This window comes from Capricornis sumatraensis, chromosome X (genome assembly GCF_032405125.1).
Source record: "Capricornis sumatraensis isolate serow.1 chromosome X, serow.2, whole genome shotgun sequence".
Lineage (NCBI taxonomy): Eukaryota > Metazoa > Chordata > Mammalia > Artiodactyla > Bovidae > Capricornis > Capricornis sumatraensis.
Window position 1 is genome coordinate 134,118,110 of NC_091092.1, and position 21,338 is coordinate 134,139,447.

The 21,338-nt window shown below is 44.5% G+C and overlaps 1 protein-coding gene across 1 annotated transcript in view; it reads left to right on the forward strand.

The window, feature by feature from the left end:
• The window catches only part of EGFL6 (EGF like domain multiple 6), a 33,263-nt gene extending 23,922 nt beyond the window's left edge, over positions 1-9,341 (forward strand). Inside the window, exons 8-12 of the mRNA XM_068963326.1 lie at positions 465-776; positions 2,736-2,816; positions 4,495-4,599; positions 6,649-6,914; positions 9,246-9,341. Coding sequence (XP_068819427.1) covers positions 465-776; positions 2,736-2,816; positions 4,495-4,599; positions 6,649-6,914; positions 9,246-9,341 — 860 coding nt within the window. The remainder of the gene's footprint in view (positions 1-464; positions 777-2,735; positions 2,817-4,494; positions 4,600-6,648; positions 6,915-9,245) is intronic.
• The last annotated feature ends 11,997 nt before the right edge of the window (positions 9,342-21,338 follow it).

A 21,338-nucleotide genomic window follows, 5' to 3' on the forward strand; every position in this document is an offset into this window, starting at 1 on the left:
AGGTCACAAATGGCTCATTATTGGCAATGTACATATGGTTTAACATAATGCTAGCTATAGTTTTTTAACATCACATTTAAACAAATTACAGGGCTCCCTGGGCAGCAGCAGCTTTGACAGATACCAATGTGAAAGCGGAAATATTAGAGAATTCTGGAAAATTCATCACGTTGTGATCTGTAACCCAGCTTGGTAGGAGCAGGTATTGCATCATCATACTTTATGAAGCAAAAGGAAGGTTTGTCTTTGAACGATTAAGGTAGTTAAGATCCTGCTGTAACCATTGGAACCACTTAAACCAGATGCAAATGCGGTTCTTTCTAAAATACCAGATGATTGAGCCTCATATGTGTTGATTCTGGAAGCATTCATTGACTGCACTTTGACATTTTTTAAATGCTCCAGTTTTGTGAGAGATCTGACTATTGGTCAATGTGGAACTTCTCTTTTACTGTTGGTTTTAGTTATCCCCGAAAATTCTGTGAAAGAATTCCTCAGAGCACCTGGTACCATCAAGGACAGAATTAAGAAGTTGCTTGCTCACAAGAATAGCATGAGAAAGAAGGTAAAAATGAAAAACATCGCAGAACCCAGAGGGACGCCCACCCCAAAGGTTGACTTGGAGCCCTTCAGCTCTGAAGAGAGCATTTCCAGAGATGGGAACCCTCACAGAGAAAAAAAGAGGAATGGAAACAGAAAGAAAGAAAGGCTGGAGGATGAGAACAGAGATGAGAACCATGTGGAGCAGGAGCAAAGCCTTCGTGGAGATGTATTTTGTGAGTATCAGTTATGACTTTTGTTAATTTATGCATCTCACGAAAAGTGAATTGTAGTTTTCCCTGGCAAATGACAGGAAAGAGGAAGATGCCGTAACTAAGATGGTGAAGTGAAGTGTGACAGTTGGTCGCTCAGTCGTGTCCAGCTCTTTACCACCCCAAGGACTGTAGTCCACGGGGCTGCTCTGCCCGTGGAATGAGTAGCCAATCCCTACTCCAGGGAATCTTCCCAACCCCGGATCGAACCCTGGTCTCCCACATTGCAGGCAGATTCTTTACTGCCTGAGCCGCCAGGGAAGCCTAAGTAAGATGGGGGTCAGCTTTAAATCTTAAGAAGCAGGGTTCTCTATACGGTCTGGAAACTAACATCTTCTGCAGAACAAAATCACATTTGCTGCTGTGGGATGCACAGAAGGTCAGTCCTTTCCACTTACCTGGGACGTGTCCTATTTGATGCAGCCCCTCCTTCTGCTCCTGACCAAGGAGACCTGCTTGTCCTGCCAGCTCAGTCATCTGGCTGCCCAGCTCTGGGTGCAGTGCACCCCTAAACCCCAGAGAGATCCCCCCCCACCCAGGTAGATTTGCTGAGCTCTACCTTTTTCCTTCTTGAAGGCACTTTTTACAGGCACACTCAGTGAAAGGAGAATGTCAGAGTTGTGTGCTTATAATTTTCAAAGGTAAAATAGAGGAACATTCTATATAGAGCTTAAGCTTCAGATTTCTACGTGAGCTGGAGAATCACCATTGTCACTGGTGACTGTGCAGAGCCATCATCAGCCTCGGCCCCTGCAGGGGGATTTCCATGTTGACCCAGCCTGGGGCTTTCCCTTCCATTCTCACCAGGCATCCGTTGCTCCCTCTCTATTTTGCCTTGTCTGTGCTTGCCCCATTGTTGTTGTTCAGTCGCTCAGTAGTGTCCAACTCTTTGCGACCCCATGGCCTGCAGCATGCCAGGCTTCCCTGTCCTTCACCATCTCCTGGAGCCTACTCAAACTCATGTCCATTGATTCAGTGATACCATCTAGCCGTTTCATCCTCTGTTGTCCCCTTCTCCTCCTGCCTTCAATCCTTCCCAGCATCAAGGTCTTTTCTAAGGAGTCAGTTCTTCCCATCAGGTGGCCAAAGTATTGGAGCTTCAGCTTCAGCATCAATGCTTCCAATGACTATTCAGGATTGATTTCCTTTAGGATTGACTGGTTTGATCACGTTGCAGACCAAGGGACTCTCAAGAATCTTCTCCAACACCACAGCTTGAAAGCATTAGTTCTTCAGTGCTCAGCCTTCTTTATGGTCCAACCCTTACATCTATATATAACTACCGGAAAAACCATAATTTTGACTCTATGGATCTTTGTCTCCAAAGTCATGTCTCTGCTTTTTAATATGCTGTGTTTAGGTTAGCTAGGTGATGCCTAATGGGGTCCACTGGGGGCACCTTTCAAAAAAGATGTTCTAGATGTGGAAACTGGCACCGATACGAATGCTTTGGAAATGTTAGGGAAACACTGCTGTAACCTACTCTGTAAGTAGGACACAGCTGTCCCTTGGTATCCCCGGGGGATTGGTCCCAGGAACCCCTGCAGACACAAAAATCCATGGATGCTCAAGTTTTATATAAAATGGTGCAGTATTCATACATAACCTAAACACATCCTCCCCTATACTTTAAGTAGTCTCTAGATTACTTAAAAGACCTAGTACAATGTAAATACTGTGTAAATGGTTTCCTGGTATGCAAGGCAAATTCAAGTTTTGCTCTTTGGAACTTTCTGGATTTTTAAAAAAATACATTTTCAACCTGTCATTGGTTGAATCTGTGGATGTGGAGCCCATGGTGACAAATAGCCAGCTATGTATGATAAGCCATATCTGATAAACCCTCTTCATTCATTGATTCATACCTTCCTAGTATGTGGGGCTTTAGGGATTTTTTTTTACTGATCGAGTGTTCATCGTTAGCCTCTAAGGTGAATGAAGCGAGTGAAGTTGATCTGGTTCTGGTGCAAAGAAAAACTACATCATCCCATCTGAAACACAAAGGTGAGTAACATATATTAGGAGTGAGTATATTTTAGGAGTACTAGCACTCGAAAAGAATATTGAAGAATGGAAGCAAGCATTACCTGGCATCTTTTAATTTTAGAAGTTAGACAGAAATAAAATATCTTTTCTGGAATAGGGGAAATACGGGTTAAGAAGAAAGGAAAGTGAGAGAAGAGGCCGTGTGTTTGTACTGGTTTAGATATATGTAGATGGACAGCCTGGATTCCAACCTAGTTTAGGAGTCAGGTCTAGTTCCAGCCCTCAGTGTTTGGAGGACTTGGTCAAGTCACTTATGATTCTCAGTTTTACTTTCTTGAAAATGGGCATGATTGGAGAATTTTTGTGGCAGCCACATCAAATGATGTAATGTACCTGAAAATGCTTTGCAAATCATTAATGCATCAACAACCAGTTGCTGCCCCTTATCTCTTCAGCTTTTCCCCTTTCTTTGCCCTTCCTTTATTCCTTAGTATAAACTGCAAAAGCCCCCCATTCCAAGCCAGAGTCTGGCATTCGTTACAAATCAGAAACATCTCAGTCTTTCCTCTTTTTCCCAGTGGTAACTTCTGACACCTACATCAGAGGTCAAGACTGTTTTCTGTAAAGGGCCAGAGGGTGACTATTTCAGGCTTTGGGAACCATACGCTCTCTGTTGCATCTGTCAGCTCTATCACTGCAGCTCAAAAGCAGCCACAATCTGTAAATGAATAGGCGTGGTGTGTTTCAATAAAACTTTATTTGCAAGAACAAGCAGTGGGCCAGGATGTTAGTTTGCTGACCCCAATCTACATAAAAGTAACTGGAGGCACTGGGTCAAAGGTTGTGCTAGCTGACCCTGTACTCCATGCAGTTGTTAGGATTTCTTAAATGAACATTTGTTAGATCAAGCCCCTGGGTGCCAGATGGTTCAACAAAAGACCACAAAAGAAATTGAAATAGCAAGTTTATTACTCCAGGTCTTGGGGAACGACACGGCATGGCCTCCAGGGGCCCTAGAGGGAAGTCCAAGCAGAACGTGGGGCACACGCCTCTATGAGGGTCCATGTGTGTGTAGTGCTTTGGGCTTGCTGGGCTAAGGTTGCATTGACGGATTCCAATGAAAACAATTGGGGTGTTAGTAAGCTTCAGGGGGCTCTTATCTAAGGCAGATACAAGGCCCTGAGAAGCAGGGGAGGGTGTCAATCACAGGGGACATTGGGAAAGTCATATGAGGTACTCACATTTACGAGTGACTCCATGGGCTCCTATCTAGGACTTGCACTTGCGTGAGGGCTAATGCCAGTTTAAGGCCCTCGCAGACTGCAGGGCCAAACAAAATGGACACCAAGACAGCCATACTTAGCTAAACTTTTTTTTAATTGAAATACATTTCATTGACAATATTGTGTTAGTTTCCGCTGCACAGCAGAGTGATCCAGTTATACATTCATATGAATATATTTATTTCTGCGTTCTTTCCCATTATGGCTTGTCATAGGATATTGAATATAGTCCCCTGTGCTATGCAGTAGGACTTTGTTGTTTACCCATCCTACAGATAATAGTTTCCATCTTTTAGTCCCAAATTCCCTAAACTCTTGACAGCAACTGCAAACATGGCCACGCCTTCCAAAGATCCCAGTGTTAAAACATTTCCTAATCCGCTTAATGATGCTGAAATGCACCTTTTTCTTAGCACATTTAAATATCTCAGTTGACTGCACCTTTGACCATGGCGTCTGTGACTGGAAACAGGATATAGAAGATGATTTCGACTGGAATCCTGCAGACAGAGATAATGGTATGTAGTCTTCACTGATCCATGTCCTGTGATCTGGCCCTGGAATTAAAGCTATCCAATGATTCGAGGGTAATTGTTCTCATTGCTTGTGAAGTCAGGGTTGTTTGTCACCTTTGGAAGCTTTTAGACCTTCCCAAGTCTCCCCTGATAAATGATTGACTTAGTCCATTTCCCACCCACCTACCCCGTAAAGGATTCTCTAGCAAACCTCTTCCGTATTCACTCCCCTGCTGCTGAGACACAGATGTAGGACTTTGTATAAGGTTTAAGAGTATTCGGAGAAAAGGTAGAAGGAAGTTGTTTCTTTTCCCCAGTTTACCAGCTTTGGTGCTCTGTGGTTTTCTTTTGAGTTTAGGAGGAGGGGGAAAGGAATCTGGAAAGGAAATATTAATATGACCTCTCCCTAAACCTGGAGTTTTAGGAGCGTCACCCCTCAGAGCACTGAAATCATAATGAGCAGCAGATCAGCACTCTGAACTCCTGGACTGGACTTGCCCACCTATCGCTGGAGGATTTCTTTCTTTCCAGTTAACCTTGAATTTTTCTCTGCTGAAGCTCTGAGTTGCCTACTTTCCACTGTCTACCTTTGAAGGGCTCTAACTTCCTTTGAGGCAGAGCATTTGGTTGGCAGATCCCATTTGGAGCATAAATAGAATTTTGGTCATCTAAGGCTGACTCTGTAATTAGAAATAACTGTTATACTTTCAGGAAGTCTGGTTCTTTACTCATCAAAGTGTTTCTTTGGAGAGGTTTATGCCCAGCCCTCAGGTAAAAGATCCTTCTAGATCCTCCCTTGACACTGATTCCTCCCTGAGAGCCTTCCTTGCAAGCCCTTACGTGCAATCAGGAAACCTGGGTGTCTCCTTACAAAAATTCCTTTTACAACGTGGGATATAGGTAGAGGATAGAAGTTCCCTATTTACAAACACCTGATTTGCAAATAACCCTGAGGTTCACTCAACACGGGATGAATGAGCATTTTTAGAAGGATGAAATCTCAAGGACAGATCAAAGTGGGCTTGAACTGGAGTAAAAGGGAAACCTACCACAGTGGGTCACAAAAGACTGTAGCTAGTCGAGCTGCTAGATAAAATGTAGGATGCCTCAATTTCAGATAATCAGCACATGCTGTTTAGTATATCTCAGACATGTTGTCTATGTGAAATGCAAACTCCACAGGGCATTCTGGACTTTTATTCTCTGAATCTGGCAAACTTACTAACTGGGGAAGAAGACCAGGCAGTCTCTGGGTCCAGTGAAAACTAAAGCAATGTCAATCTGGGCCCTGAGAATGTCTCTAGGAGTTGAACTACCAGAAAACTCCACCCACCCACAGAGTCTTTCTCCTGGCTTCTAGAGGAATATCTTCTTTCTGTCAACTTCTCTAAACCCCACCCTATGAGAGTTTTTGTCCAAGTCCATCAAAGCCACAACCATAAGGCTGCAGATGAGCAAATATCCACTATACTGGTTACAAAATTCTTGGGAAAAGGATCTGAGAAACAGGTGATCTGTGTTCCTACCATCTTCAAGCAGAACTTGGAGTGACACGTTGCACATGGTGGCTGAGCTCCATGATACCGTTAGTACAGATTCATGTATGTTGTGAATTAAATAGCACACTGTGGACCCACCTAACCAGCTAGTCATCGTACATACAACTCAGTGGAGAAATGCATTCCAGGGTCAACCAACCAAGGTGGAAAGTTCTGGAACACAAGTTTTCTGTTAGCTGAAAATTATCTACAGTGCTCAAAGACCATTAAATTAGATTCTTACCCCATACCTACTACTACCAAGTTTGTGAATGTGAGCAGATTCCTCAGTTTCTCTAACTCTCAGTTTCCTTCTCTACAGAGCAAAGAATTTTAGCCCTAGGATTCTAAAATTCATGTTAGCATGAAAATTTTGTTCCTAAATATTTGAAATGAAAAGGACTTGAGCTTCCCCTATAGGCGCCTATTGTTCATTTTTTAACAGCTATTTTATTCACTGTAGCCAAACCCTTTGCAATGGCCCCATTAACTGTGGGTTTTTCTTCCTTTCCAGCTCTTGGCTACTATATGGCTGTTTCAGCCCTGACAGGTCAGAAGAAGGACATCGGCCGTTTGAAACTTCTCCTCCCCAACCTGCAACCCCACAGCAACTTCTGTTTGCTCTTTCATTACCGGCTGGCTGGACACAAAGTAGGGAAGCTTAGAGTGTTTGTGAAAAATAGTAACAATGCCCTGGCCTGGGAGAAAACCAGGAGCACCAATGAACAGTGGAGGATGGGGAAAATTCAGCTATATCACGGAATTGATACTCCCAAAAGCGTAAGTGGAAAACTGTATAAAATGAGATATTTACATTCTTTTTCAGTGACTTAACAAACAAAGCAAAACACTTCCTGAAGTACCTAGGCCCTGGGGCTATAGAGATGAATAAGACTTTCCCCTCCACTTAAAGAGCTTACATTCTGGAGTGAAATAGGCAAGGTAGTTAACAGCACAACAAATGATAATACTTGTCAGGTGCAGGCATATCATATTCCGTGGAAATGAAGTGCTCATGTGTCAGGCTCCTCCCACCAACTTCCTTCCAAACCAGGCTCTAAATTCCTTACTACATAAGAGCACATCCTGCTCATTGATTCTGTGCCCAGCACTTATCACAATGAATGGAAACCAGAAGGTCATTTTCCAAAATATTTATTTTATTCAAGTAGAGTTAATCTATAATGTTGTGTTCCTCTCTGCTGCACAGGTGATTGAGTTCTACCTCTATATACAGTAAGTCCCCTGCATATGAGTGAGTTCTCTTCCTAGAATGCATTTGTAAGTCCAACCAATTTAGCCAAGGTACCCATCTAACTCAACTGGCTATATAGTACTGTACTGTAATACGTTTATAATACTTTTCACACAAATAATACACAAAAAACACGGCAAATAAAGAAAACATTTTAAATCTTACAGTACAGTACCTCAAAAAGCAGAGTAGTGCAGTACAGCAGCTGGCACACAGGGGCTGGCATCAAGCGGACAGGCAAGGAGAGTTCCGATGGAGGAGGGCGAGGAGGCGGGAGCTGGTAGAGCTGAAGGATCGTCAGCAATAGGAGACAGAGGACGAGCTGTAATGTCACTCACGCCCGACGTGAATGGAAGGTACCTTCGCATCTCTGAAAGCTAGAAACTTGAAGGCTCATATGTAGGGGACTTAACTGTAATGCTTCTTCCTAATCTTTTCCATTATGGTTTGTCACAAGGTACTGAATAGAGTTCCCTGTGCCCTACAGGAGGACCTCGCTGTTTATCCATTCTCTAATAGTTTGCATCTGCTAACCCCAAATTCCCAACCCGCCCCTCCCCCACCCCACCTTGGTAACCGCAAGTCTGCCCTCTATGTCTGCGAGTCTGTTTCTGTTTTGTAGATAGGTTCACTTGTCTCATATTTTATTTTATTTATGTTTTGGCCCCAATGTGCCACATGCAGGATCTTAGTTCCCCGACTAGGGATCAAACCCTTGCCCCCTGCATTGGGACTGCAGTCTTAACCACTGGACTGCCAGGGAAGTCCACATTTGTGTCACATTTTAGATTCCACATATGACTGGCATCACATGGTGTTGGTCTTTCCCTGTCTGACTTACTTCACTTAATGTGATATTCTCTAGGTCCATCCATGTTAGTTCCTGGCCCAGGGATTGAACCTGGGCCCTGACAGTGCAAGCTCCAAGTCCTAACCAAAAGACCTTCCCAGTTACTATCTTATATATGATAGTGTATATATATTAATCCCAATCTCCCAGTTTATGCCTCCCTACCCCTGTCCCCTTTGGTAACCCTGTTTGTTTTCTATGTCTGTGGCTCTGTTTTGTAGATACATTTATATGTACTATTTTTCCCACGATTTTTTTAAGATTCCATATATAAATCATATCACATTTGTCTTTCTATGTCTTACTTCATTCAGTAGGACCAACTAGATCCATCCATATTGTTGCAAATGGCATTATCTCATTTTTTATGGCTGAGTAATATTCCATTATACCACACCTTCTTTTCCCTTCATCTGTCGATGGACATCTAGGTTGCTTCCATAACTTGGCTACTGTAAACAGTTCTGCAATGAACATTGGAATGCATATGTCTTTTCGAATTACAGTTTTCTCTGCACCTAGGAGTGGGATTGGCCTATCATACAGTAGCTCTGTGTTTATTTTTTAAGGGACTACCATACAGATCTCCCAAGTGGCTGTACAAATTTGCATTCCCACCAGTGGAGTAGGAAGATTCACGACGATAATTAAATTTCTTCTAGCCTGGGTTTTGAAAAGAAAACTGTACTATTCCTTTAGTGTTGCTTTTTTTCTTCTAAAAAAGAAGGAATTCCAAAATTTCCTCTTAAACTTTACTGTTCTCAGCTTTCCAGGGCTTTCCAGATTCTTTTAGGTGTTGCAGGAGCCCTGTTTTCTCTGATTGTAATTCACTCAGTGTAGATACCAGGCATCCGGAAAATACATTACCACATATTCAATGTCAAAGCCTGTTTCTATGGAATAGGGACATATGAATTGTGTTCAGTTTAATAGCAATTAAATAGTGGGACTTTATCATTGCTTTAAATATCTTCAAGTAATTTTTTTATTCCCTCTCCATTATTAGATCATTTTTGAAGCTGAACGTGGCAAGGGCAAGACTGGAGAAATTGCAGTGGACGGCGTCTTGCTGGTTTCAGGCTTATGTCCAGATGGCCTTTGACCTGTGGATGGTTGAATGTTACTGTTATCTTTTATATCTTTATATTCGGCTTTTTATGTCAGTTCTCTGTTTTTTGACAGTATATCATAGATCCCCCCCATTTTAGAAATACAATCTGAAAAACTGTGGTGTTCAAACAGACTCATTATTGTGAGATGCCTTTCTTGTATACAATATACTGATATTTGCTTTAAATATAGTACCATAGTGTCTTCTCATTCATTACTGAGTCTATAAAACTTGGACGTATCAGTTCAGCCCTCCCCACCCCAGTACATGTGATGTGTCTACATGACTTGATGAACCACTTTATGTAACATTTCTAGAATTTAAAAAAAAAAAGGCAGGACAGAGAAATGTTTAACTATTTGACTTTGATGGCACTTCTTGGAAACTATAACATCACAGATAGACTTTTACCTAAGTTGCTTAGCCAGATCTTTCACAACCAAGTTTGTATATTTAAGTCCTTTGTAATAATAATATCCAAATAGTCACCTTGTGTCATGGTTTAAGTTTTTCTAAGTAAGAAAATGTGTTGTTAATTGTATGTTTAATTATGTGTAAGGTTATTTGCTTTGCTAGAAAATGTGTTTTATGCTTTTTTCTGTGAAAATACTTATATTATTTTTAACTTATATTCTTAAAAATTCTTAAAATTACTTGCTATTATGGAAACACACGACTGCTTTCGTAGGCCTCATAACTATGAGACCAATTAGCTTAAGTTGTTGAATTGAAGGTGTCGGAGAATTATCGAAAATCAAAATTATGCTAGTAACCAGATTCCAAAAAGACTAATGCCCCTTGTCTATTTTGTTTTTCTTCCAAATTTAAGTACTTGTTTGTGTGGTAATGAATTCTGAGTGTACATTCCTGTGGATAAAAGTATATTCTGTTTTAAGATTCTAGGTTGGAAGGTGGTTCAGGACAACTCCCAAAGAGAAGATTCCCCAGATATTTGCCTATTTGCCCTTTAAGCGACGAAGGCATTGACCTGTAAATGGAAGGAAAGTGAGAATGTGTCCACCTACTAATCCTTAAAATTTGTAGCCTTTTTCTTAGAGTTTTTTTTATATTGAAAGTCATAGTAATCCTTCTTCTTCTTTGTCTTTTTCTTTTAAATAAGAAGTATTATTTAAAAGAAAAAAAAGACAAGAAGGAGTACAGAGGGTTTAAATGGACCTTTTAAGATGGTGGGAAAAAACACATTGTCTTCGTTTACTGTGAAGTCCTTTTCCCATAGAAAGTCGACACAGGACTGTGGCTCTATCTGTTAGGATAAGTACTAGTTATAGAAACCCCCAAAACAATGTTTCTAGTGTGAGCAGATGAAGAACTGCCTGGCTCAGTGAAATCAGCCCACAGAATTGTAAGAGATAATATTATAAAATGGTTGTGTTAAGGTGCGAAAATGCAAATGTGGGGTGGTTTGTTAGACGGCAGAGGTTGACTAACACAAGTGATTCCTATTACATGACTCTGCTAGAACCTGAAGAAGACCTCCCCCACCGTGTCTCCTCAGTGACCAGGGAAATTTGAGAGCACAGTTACGGCTTAGAGTAAAGGAAGAGAGGAGACTGTGCAGTGAAGGCCAGTCAGTGCCCCAGTAATCCATGTTATAGGAAGAGATGTTAAACTGAAGTAAATCGGGAGGCCTGCAATTATGTTACCTATAGGGAGAAAATCAGTATGAAGCTGATTTAAATTGAATGTAGTAATATTGCACATTTCTCTAGTATCTGTAGCAGAGGCTTCTAGTTGCCTACCCAATATCCTTTCTCACCTTTTTCCTTACCAGTATGACCATGTATAAGTATATATGGAGGGACTGCAATGTGTTCAACTAAAAGGCTGTGTTTCTCAACCTCTCCTACAGATGGGGGGCTCACTGAAGTCATTGGTGAGGCTTCCAGGAAGGATCGTTAAAGAAGGCTCTCAGCGGGCAGCTCCTTGTGCCATTTCCCTCCCTCCTTCCTGCCTGCAATGTGATTGTGAAGGCAGGAGCTTGGGAGCTGCCTTGTGACCATGAGGGCAAGGGCCACAGCCTATGGTGGAGCACACAGCTGGAGGAAAGCTGGGCTCCTGATGACATGGCAGCATGTCTACCCTGTCCCACACTGGTCACCGCTTGACGTTACATGAGACAGAAAGAAATCCTCTCTTGGCCTATCTAGGATTTCAAACAAAACACAATCCGATGTCAGGCGACCATTCTTCCTGAGCCCCAGAGGGCTGCCCTGCCATGTCCACTGCAAGACCACAGTCTTTGGGACTAACTTCTTGGACCTTAAACACCAATATCTTGTTTTGAATTCAGGTCCACAGCCTCTAGTCATGGATCTCTAGCCTGCAGCAGCACAGAATCCCATTGGATTCCTTTGGCGAACCTAAGGTCAAATATTCCAGCCACGACTCCCACACCTGTGGACCCTGGCCACTACTCAACATGGAACTCCCCTTGTCATTCATCCTCTCCCACTCCCTCCTCCCATTGCCGTTATAGGCTCCCTCCTCTGGACACTAACTCCCATCATTTCTGCCCCTTCCCCATCACACCTGCTCCTCTCCCAACCAAGGAGGAATACTGAACGACCCTTTCCGCTCGGGCACCTGATGCCTCCTGAAGACTGCACTGATCTCTAGCGTGGCCTGATGTCACCTATATTTTTGGCGCTCTTCTTTTTTCCGCAGGCACAGAATACTCGTGGAATGACTCTGGAATACTTTTGCCTGAAGATGTTTTCAGATGTCAAGAACCGTAGCCCTACTTGCAAAGCTAATAAGTTGACCTGTCACAGTTTTATTAGGTGTCAGTAGAAAAGACAAGCCTCCTGGGTCAGAGAGAGACTTTATTTCTCATGGGACAACAGATAGCATGGGCCTCGGTCAGTCCACTGCCCCTTACCCCCCACCCCGCGTCTCCCGGGGGGCAGGTGACAAAGAGGCGCGTCCAGAGGGATGCCAGGTACAGGGGGAGTTTGTGTCCCAGCTGAGGAGTCCTGAGTTAAGGAAAGCCCCAGACTTCTAAGAGGACCACTAGCCCACCTGCCCAAACTTTGCCCTAGAAGGAGACTGTTTTGTCGGCTTTGTCAGGAAACAAATCTGCTCTCGAGAAATAAGATACTATCTCTATTCTCCCAAGATGTGTGCCCTACCACCATCCTTGATAAGACAGCACAGAACAAAAGCTGCCAACGCCTCTGTACGGAAAACGGGCAGAAACACATGAGACCCATGGAGACTGGCCTCCAGACAGCAGCCTCTTGGGACCTTGCAATAGTCAGTTGCGGGAGGGGATGGCAGTGGGAAAAGCTGGGTAGCAGTGTGGACTCCTGAGAAGTTTAGAACTTGGCAGCTAACATTCTCACCTTTGATACTACTACTTTCTGGAACTTACTTTTCCAGGATGAATGTTTAAATCTTTTTCCAATCAAACCGGAAGAAATCAGGTGAGTTAGTTTCTGCCAAATAAACAGACATAAAGTAAAAACATTCTATGTTCTGAGAGAGAACTATCAAATTTTTTTTATTTTTTATAATTTTATTTGTATTTTACATTGGGGTAGAGTTGATTTACAATATTGTATTTCAGATGTACAGCACAGTGGTTTAGTTAAACATGCACATATATCCATTCTTTTTCAGATTCTTTTCCCGTATAAGTTATCACAGAATATTGAGTAGAGTTCCCGGCACTATACAGTAGGTCCTTGTTGATTATCTATCTTATATAAATGTGTATATGTTAATCCCAAACTCCTCATTTATCCCTCCCCCTCATCTTTCCCCTTTGGTAACCATAAGTTTGTTTTCAAAGTCTGTGAGTCTGTTTCTGTCTTGTAAATAAGTTCATTTGTATCATCTTTTTAGATTCCACCTGTAAGTGGGATATTTTCAACCTTTTTCGTTTTCCTCTTCAAGTCAGTGAAACAGTGACTGCAAATGCCAGATTGCTGTGTTCGGTCTCCACTCAAAGCCTTATCCTGCTGCTACATGGAGGCAGCTTCATTCTGTGTGGCCAGGAAACAGCAAAGCAGCTAGCAATTTAGGATTTCTGTAAATGTGTACAGATAGGGGTTCTTTCTTCCTGTGGAAAATGGAGTTGTAGATTGGACTAGTTATTTATGACCTCTGGGGAACTCTTACATCTTTAAATATCCTAGCCTGCTTCCTAAAGAGTCCATCCTTAGCACACATGTGGAAAAACTCTGTACAACAGTTTGCAAATCGGCTTTTATCTGAGAGGCAGTTGTGGGGTGGTGAGAGCCCTCCTGGAGCTGAGAAGTGCTCCCCAAAGTGGGTTTAGAATGGGAAGGTTACATCCACCTATTTTTGACCGAAACTTGTCCTGTGTATGTCTCTAGTCGGTTTGGGAATGTTATAGAAATTGTTCTCCATTTCTAGGTCGTGGTTTTGTTTGTTATGCTTTCTCCCACCCGTGGTCTCGCCACTTTCTAGACCATGATGGGTGGCGGATTCAGTGCAATTAGGTGAGAACTAATTACTCTTTCCTTCTCAGTAATTTCTTTGAGAGCCTATATATGTATTTCACTGGCAATGTTGCTCAAAACACATTTGGAAGTGCCTTTTTCGGGTACAAAATCGTACAGAAGATTTGATATGCAATTTATGGTCACATGTCATTTATGACCAAGAACAGCACATCTTACCAACCCAGGACTCCACTCCTAGGTATATACTCCATAGAAATGCATCATGGCACTGTTTATAATAATCACACTCAGTTCTGTTCAGTTGCTCAGTCGTGTCCGACTCTTTGGGACCCCATGAATCACAGCACGCCAGGCCTCCCTGTCCATCACCAACTCCTGGAGTTCATTCAAACTCACATCCATTGAGTCAGTGATGCCATCCAGCCATCTTGTCCTCTGTCGTCTCCTTCTCCTCCTGCCCCCAATCCCTCCGCAACTCAAATATCCATCATGTCCCTTTTGAGTAGAATGGATAAATAAACTAGTATATTTATTCAGGGAAATATTAGCAAGAAATGAGAATGAACAAACTAATACTACTTACAGGAACACTGATGAATTTCTGAAATATGGCACTGATCAAAAGAAGCCTGGGAATTCCCTGGTGGTCCAGTGGTTGAACTTGCTGTCATTCCTGAGGGCCTGGGTTCAATCCCTGGTTGGGAAATATGATCCCACAAGCCATGTAGCACACCTGAAAAGTAAACAAACAAAAAAAAACCCAAAATAGATAATGTATGGTTCCATATATATGTCCCCCCCAACACACACTTATATAAGTTTTGAGATCAGATGCAATGAATCCAGGGTGGCGAAGTTGGCATTGTGTTTACCCTTGGAGAGGGTGCTAGGAAGGAACACAGGGGGACTTTTGGGGATGGTCATTGCTTCACTTAAGTGAAAGTGTTACCCCTCTTTAAGATGAACCTCATCAGTATGACTTGGGGCCTGCTGACTTGGGACATGAGTTCATCTCTCAATACAGGCAGGTTGTGACTGCAGTTCCATAGACTCATGCATAATACAGCCACTAATGACTTTGACCTTGGGGATGTCCCCTAGCCTGCCATCCAGGATACCCAGGGACTTTGGCCTGGAGATAAATGGCTTTGGAACCCGCCCCCAGCTCTTCTTGGCCACGCTACACAGCATATGAGATCTTAGCTCCCTAATCAGGGATGGAACTTGGGTCCCTTGCTATGGAAGCACGGAGTCTTAACCACTGGGCCACCAGGGAAATCCCAGCATTGGAATCCTGAGGAGTGGGTTCAACAGGCCCAGGGGTTCAGGCCTGAGGGCCTTCTTTCCCGCTGTTTGGGTGGTGGAACCCCGATCTCCGCCACATTTGTTGGTCTCTCTGGACACTGAGAAAAGTTTCCACATCCCCCTTGGTTCTCCCTGTCACTATCCTTTTAAAATGGTTTTCCTCCTGAATTTGAGCTGGGGTCCCACAGCTCCCCCACTGAAAGGGACAGTTGGCACTTGGCTCCCTTGGTTTCCAGCCCCTCTCTCAGAGTTCCTGCAGTGCCCTCGCGTGGCAGCTTCCATGAACATGCGTGGTTGCCTACAGGCAGACAGCAAAGAGGGCTGTCTTCAGGGTCTCTTGCTTCCTCTCCATCCCATTTCTCCTCTCTCTAGTGTTTTGTGAACTCATGCTTCTTTCTGGGTACCCAGAACCTTCTAGTCACTCACCCGTGAGCTCTTGAATATCCAAGCTTGCAGGCCTCTCATTCCCTCCATGTTCACCCTGTCAATGTTGACTTGTCCTCTGTCCCATTCTGTTGATCTCTGACAAATGAAAAGGAAACAGCCCTTATAAAAAAAAAAAACAACTCAGGCTTAAGGAATAAAGAGCTGGAACTGTAACCTCACTAAGTAACTGTTGTTGTTGTTTAGTCACTGAGTTGTATCCGACTCTTTTGCGATCCCGTGGACTGTAGGCCGCTGGGCTCCTCTGTCCATGGGATTTCTGAGGCAGGAATACTGGAGTTAGGTTGCCATTGCCTTCTCCAGGAGGTCTTCCTAATGACCCAGGGATCGAACCTCTGGGTCCTGCATTGGCAGGCAGATTCTTTACCACCAAGCCACCAGGGAAGCCCAAATAATATTTACTCTTTTATAATAGCAGCTTCTACTGCCTTAATACCAAGGAACAGGGAAGAAGGCACTTTCAGCACTGTGTAAGATCAGGGATTCTCCTCTGATGATTCAGATCACACAGCTGCATTAAGATGGAGGCTGAGTCAGTGTTTGCTGGTAGCCAGCGACAGAAAACAGACCTCTGCTAACCTACAGCAAAGGGGTTACAGTAAGGAAAGACGAGCGTGTAGGAGGATGGAAAGCCCAGCAACCCAGCCTTGGAAATGAGCTCCAGGGCTAGAAGTGGATGGGCAAAACCACTGTCGATCAGGAAGCCACCATCTGCTGGACTGATCTCTTACCAAGTTACTCTCCCCATTGTTCCACAAAAGTCACTTTCCAGGGAGAGGTGTGCGATCAGGCCACCTTGGATCATGTAGCTGCCCCCTGGCTAGGGCAGAGCAGGGCACCTGATGGCTGTTCAGAAGGTGGGATGAAAGCTGGGTTGCAAAACCTGTCTGAGTCCACCACATGAACGCCGTCACATAAAAGCTGGCATTGAGTACATGTAATTATCCCAGCCAACATAGCAAGCTAAGTGATTTACTCTAGTCACAACAAGGAGGTGAACACCTTCATCGTCTTCAGCAGCTAGAAACCTAGGTGGTGTTTGGGTCAGGTTTGAAATGAATAATAACTTAAATACTATTGTATGCACCAAATGACGTAGCAACTATAGTACGGTAGGTGGTTATGGGGGGAAAGTGAGGCTGAAATGGAAAAACTGCTTCTCTTGGGCACCATAAATCAGAATGGTGCACTTCTGGGCAAATGCATCTCCTGCTGAAGACTCAGAAGACCTGGGATGAGCATGGTTCTCCTTCATATTGTCGTTCCTGATGAATGGTCGCTTCTGGCAGCACGCCCTGGTTATGTGGGGAAAGGGAGTCTGTGGATGCTGTGTACAGTGGTGAATCTGGGACAGTAAGCCTTCAGGCTGTGGGGCACAAGCACGAAAGACCAAGGAAGCAGCATCCGTCAATGGATTTTAGTTCACTGCTTACTTCTTGGGCTTCCCTGGTGGCTCAGATGGTAAGGAATCCGCCTGCAATGCAGGAGACCTGGATTCGATCCCTGGGTTGGGAAGATCCCCTGAAGGAGGGCATGGCAACCCACTCCAGCATTCCTGCCTGGAGAATCCCATGGACAGAGGAGCCTGGTGGGCTATAGTCACAAAGAGTCAGACGCATGCTGCTCCTCTGATGAAATGCTCTTACGAAACGACACCCTTTGGAAAGAAAACCCTGAGAACCAAATGCAGTGGGGGCTCTCATAGAATAGTCCACATCACAGGTAGATGCATTCCTCATGGTAACAAGTCACTGACAGAGTGACGTCCCAGGGGGTGGGCTTCAGCTCGAACTTGTTAACAGCAACATGGGAGTCAGCTGAATAGACATGCAGTGGTATTTGAGTTGGTATCCTTTCATCCCGTCTCTTTTTTGTACTTTTTCTCTATTTTGCTGATTACATGGATTGTGAAGCCCTCCCCCGCCAACAGTGACCAAGTAGCATCCGTGTTGTTTCGCTGCCTCTTGAATGATATGTACCACCAAGTAATGGGAGCCTGGCTTGTGGATCCTTCATTCTCTCCTACTCTGTTGCCACAGATTGGTGGTAGAAGAACTTTCCTTCCAGAGGAAGGGCAGAATGGACAGAAGGTGTGGGAGGGGAGAACAAGAGGTATGGAAATGACCTCCGGGTCACCCCTGGGGCAAGAGGATATTAAATGGGAATTTCCTGACTTTGATTCCACCTAGATCTGAGCTCAGTGTTTAAGTGCCGGCCGGGTACTCTTCTAGAGAGACAGTCTACATGGGGCTAAGTGGGGAGCCCAACACTACATCTGTCAGCCATGGCATGTCACCCCTTTTCAGCTGATGCACAAGAGAAGGCAAAATTGGAAGATGGTTGTTAGAATTCTAGAAACTTCCTCCAGCCTTTCCGGAAAGTCTACCTCTGATGGCAGAGGGAGCAGCCTCTGATTCCAGGGCTTGCAGCGGGGTGGGGAGGGGGGCAGAGCTGCTAGGACTTTCCCAAGGGCTAAGTGCATAGCAAGCAAGTAGCTGCGTTATTTTGGAAGGACCTCACCTAAGAGGCCTGTCTGCAGATGGCCTGACTCAACAGAAGGCTGGGTGCAACATGCCACTAAGTGCAGAAGCTGGTGGTCAACCACTGTACCATCTGAACCAGAAAATGGGTGCGTAGGGGACCCCCAGCAAGGGGGGGGTCTCCAAAAAATATCCCCAAAGTGAGCACACAAAAGACGCAGCCTTTGAATATCAGCATCCAGAGTGCTCCGATACCAGGTAACACCATCGTTAATTAGTTTCCTGTGGCTGCCATAAAAAACTGGGTGGCTTCAAACAATGGAAATCCATTGTCTCAGTTCTGGAGCTACAAGTTCAACCTCAAAGTGTTGGCAGGACCATGCTCCTCCAAAAACCTCTGGGGAGAATCCTTCCTTGCTTCTTGTGGTGCTAGGAGTCTCTTGGCTTGTGGGTGCATCACCCCGATGCCCACCTTGAACTTCAATGGCTTCTCCTCTGTCTCTGTGTCTTCTCTTTCGTCTTTTCTAAAGATACTCATCACTGGGGTTAGATCCACCCAGGTCATCCGAGATGATCTTATCTCAGGATCTATAACTTAATTATATCTATAAAGAGACCCCCACCTTCTTTTTTAAAAAAATAAGGTGACATTCATAGGTTCCAGTGTTAGGAAGTGAGTATATCTTTCTGGGGGAGGCAGAGCACCATTCAATCCACAATACTAATCAGATAAAACTTTTTACCCCTCCTTCTTCCTGTCCTTATCCTGGAGAGACCTGTCTTCCCTCCTTCTAGGTAACGTTTACCATGTGGCTCAATCATAGAGTCACCCTGCTTCCTTGAACCATCCCCCAAGTTACCATAGAGTAAAGGATCAGCAAAAAAGGCTGCCACTTTCTCTAGTCCCACCATTAGGGTGTCTCTATGGTATCCTGGCAGGGAAAGCATGTGACCAGGTAGGACATGCAGCATGCACAAGGCTCCTTAATGCATGCCTTCTGCTTTCATATCAACCGATGCATGCGAGGGGTGCAATAAGTGCTTGTTGAATTAATTACCGCGTTAAGTAAATTCATTTTCGCCCTAAGTGTTGTCAACATTTAGCCGAGAGCTGTCTTGATGGGAAACAGAAAAGGTAGTTCAACAAACTTCGATGCTCAAAAGCAACAGTGGGGCTGTTTGTTTCTTTATTTTTATTTTTTTCAATTCGTGGCTGGCTGCAGATTGCCAGCTCGAGGCCAGGACCAGAATTTGGGAGCCGCGGGGAGTGGAAGTGGGGGTGGGGCCGGCCTCTTGCGGGCCGATCGCTCTGCGCAGACGCCACTTCCCTAGCACGCGTGTGTTGAGTCCCCCGCCTTGTTCTCTAGTCTGAGGGATGATTGGTTGAGCTTCCGTGGTCCCGCCCCGGGACCGGAAGCCCTCTCGGGCACCGAGGACACCAAGGACTTCCGGCTTTCCCCCATGCTTCTCGGTGAGCGGTGTGCAGGTTTCGCAAATGTGTCTTTAGCTGCAGACAGGCGAACCAGTTGTTCCCAGTGGAAGCCCACCCCGCTCGGGGAGGCTCTCAGTGTTGCCGGGGCCGGTAGACCCGGACGTGCTTTCGCCTTCCCGTCTGCTCCAGCCGAGCGTGGGTAGATCCCTCGGGGCCGCCGCTCCCTGCGTGCTGGGTGCCAGGCTGTCACCCTTGGAAGTCTTGTAGCCGACTTTGCTTGTCGCTCCACCCCACCCACTGGAACCCGAACCCAGGCCAGAATGGGCCCTTGTGCCCGTCCCTTTCCCTCGCTGCACATTTACTGTTGGTCGTCATAAAGCAGAAGGGCGCTAGCGCAGTATTGTGCCACTTCAGAAACTGCGACGCTCCTGGCAGCATAATTTCTCGCTATAGAGTAAGACGCTGCCTGTATAGCCAGAGAGGTGTACCTGGGTAGTTACTAGAATTTTAAATTTTTTCTTTAGATCTTAGGTCTAAACTCGTCTAGGTTATTGCTGATATGTTTAGGTTTTGGGCTTCCCTGGTGGCTCAGAGGTTAAAGCGTTTGCCTGGAATGCGGGAGATCAGGGTTTGATCCCTGTGTTGGGAAGATCCCCTGGAGAAGGAAATGGCAACCCAGTCCAGTACTCTTGCCTGGAGAATCCCAGAATCCCATGGAGGGAGGAGCCTGGTAGGCTAAGTTCATGGAGTCACAAAGAGTCGGACAGGACTGAGTGACTTCACTTCACTTTATTACTAATTTCACCTATTTATATATTTTTCTGTGGCCACTAGAGATTTTTAAATTCTTTGTCTGGCTTGCTGCTATACTGCTGTTGGACAGCATTGCCTGCAACCAAATCCAGCCTTTCTGTCTTTGAAAAAGAGATTTATTGTAGCAAAGCCATATCCGTTCATTTATATATTTTTTGTGGCTGGTGTGTCTGACTCTGGGACCCCATGGACTGTAGCCCACCAGGCTCTTCTGTCCATGGAATTCTCTAGGCAAGAATACTGGAGTGGGTTGCCATTTCCTTCTCCAGGAGATCTTCCCTACCTAGGGACGGAACCCGGGTCTCCCTCATCGCAGGCAGATTCTTTACCGTCTGAGCCACCCACTAACACAATGTTTATTGTCTATGGCTGCTGTTCCTGCTACAAGAACAGTGCAACTGAGTAGTCCATACAGAAGCTGGGTGGACTACAAAGCCTAAAGTATTTACCATCTGGCCTCTTATAGAAAAAGTTTGCTGAACCTCTGCTCGAGAACAATGTCAAGTATGGTAGATAGATGTAAACCTCTTCTTTGTATGTATAATGAATATGTATTATTCCTCTTCATTGCTGTATAATCCTCAGTTGGGCTTAGTGTGTGACATAGTTCCAAGGACTTTGTAAGGACTATCCCTTTTAATTCTCATATTAATCCTATGATGTTGCATTCTCCCTCCACCCCCAACATACTCATCATACTTATGGGAACTGTACCTTCTAGTCTTTCATTATCCTCAAATGACTTGACTCCTAGCGTCCTGATTAGCCCACAGGAGGCACTGTGCTGCTTTTCTTTTTTGAACTAGAATATTTTAAAATGATTTTCTAAACTAAAATTGAGATAAGGTTGGTTTCCCATGGAAGGACCTGAGGGGCTTAGGTGCAGTGGGTACAAGCAAGCCAGTCTGGTGCAAAGGATGATGCTCACAAGCAGAGAGGGGAGAATTTGTTGAGTAATAGTGAACCCTGGCCAGGTGTTTGCCAGATGTGTACCAGAGAATGAAACAGACATCATTCTTCTGTGGTCTTGTAGGGAAAGCAGACAAGAAAAAATGATGTAGTGTGA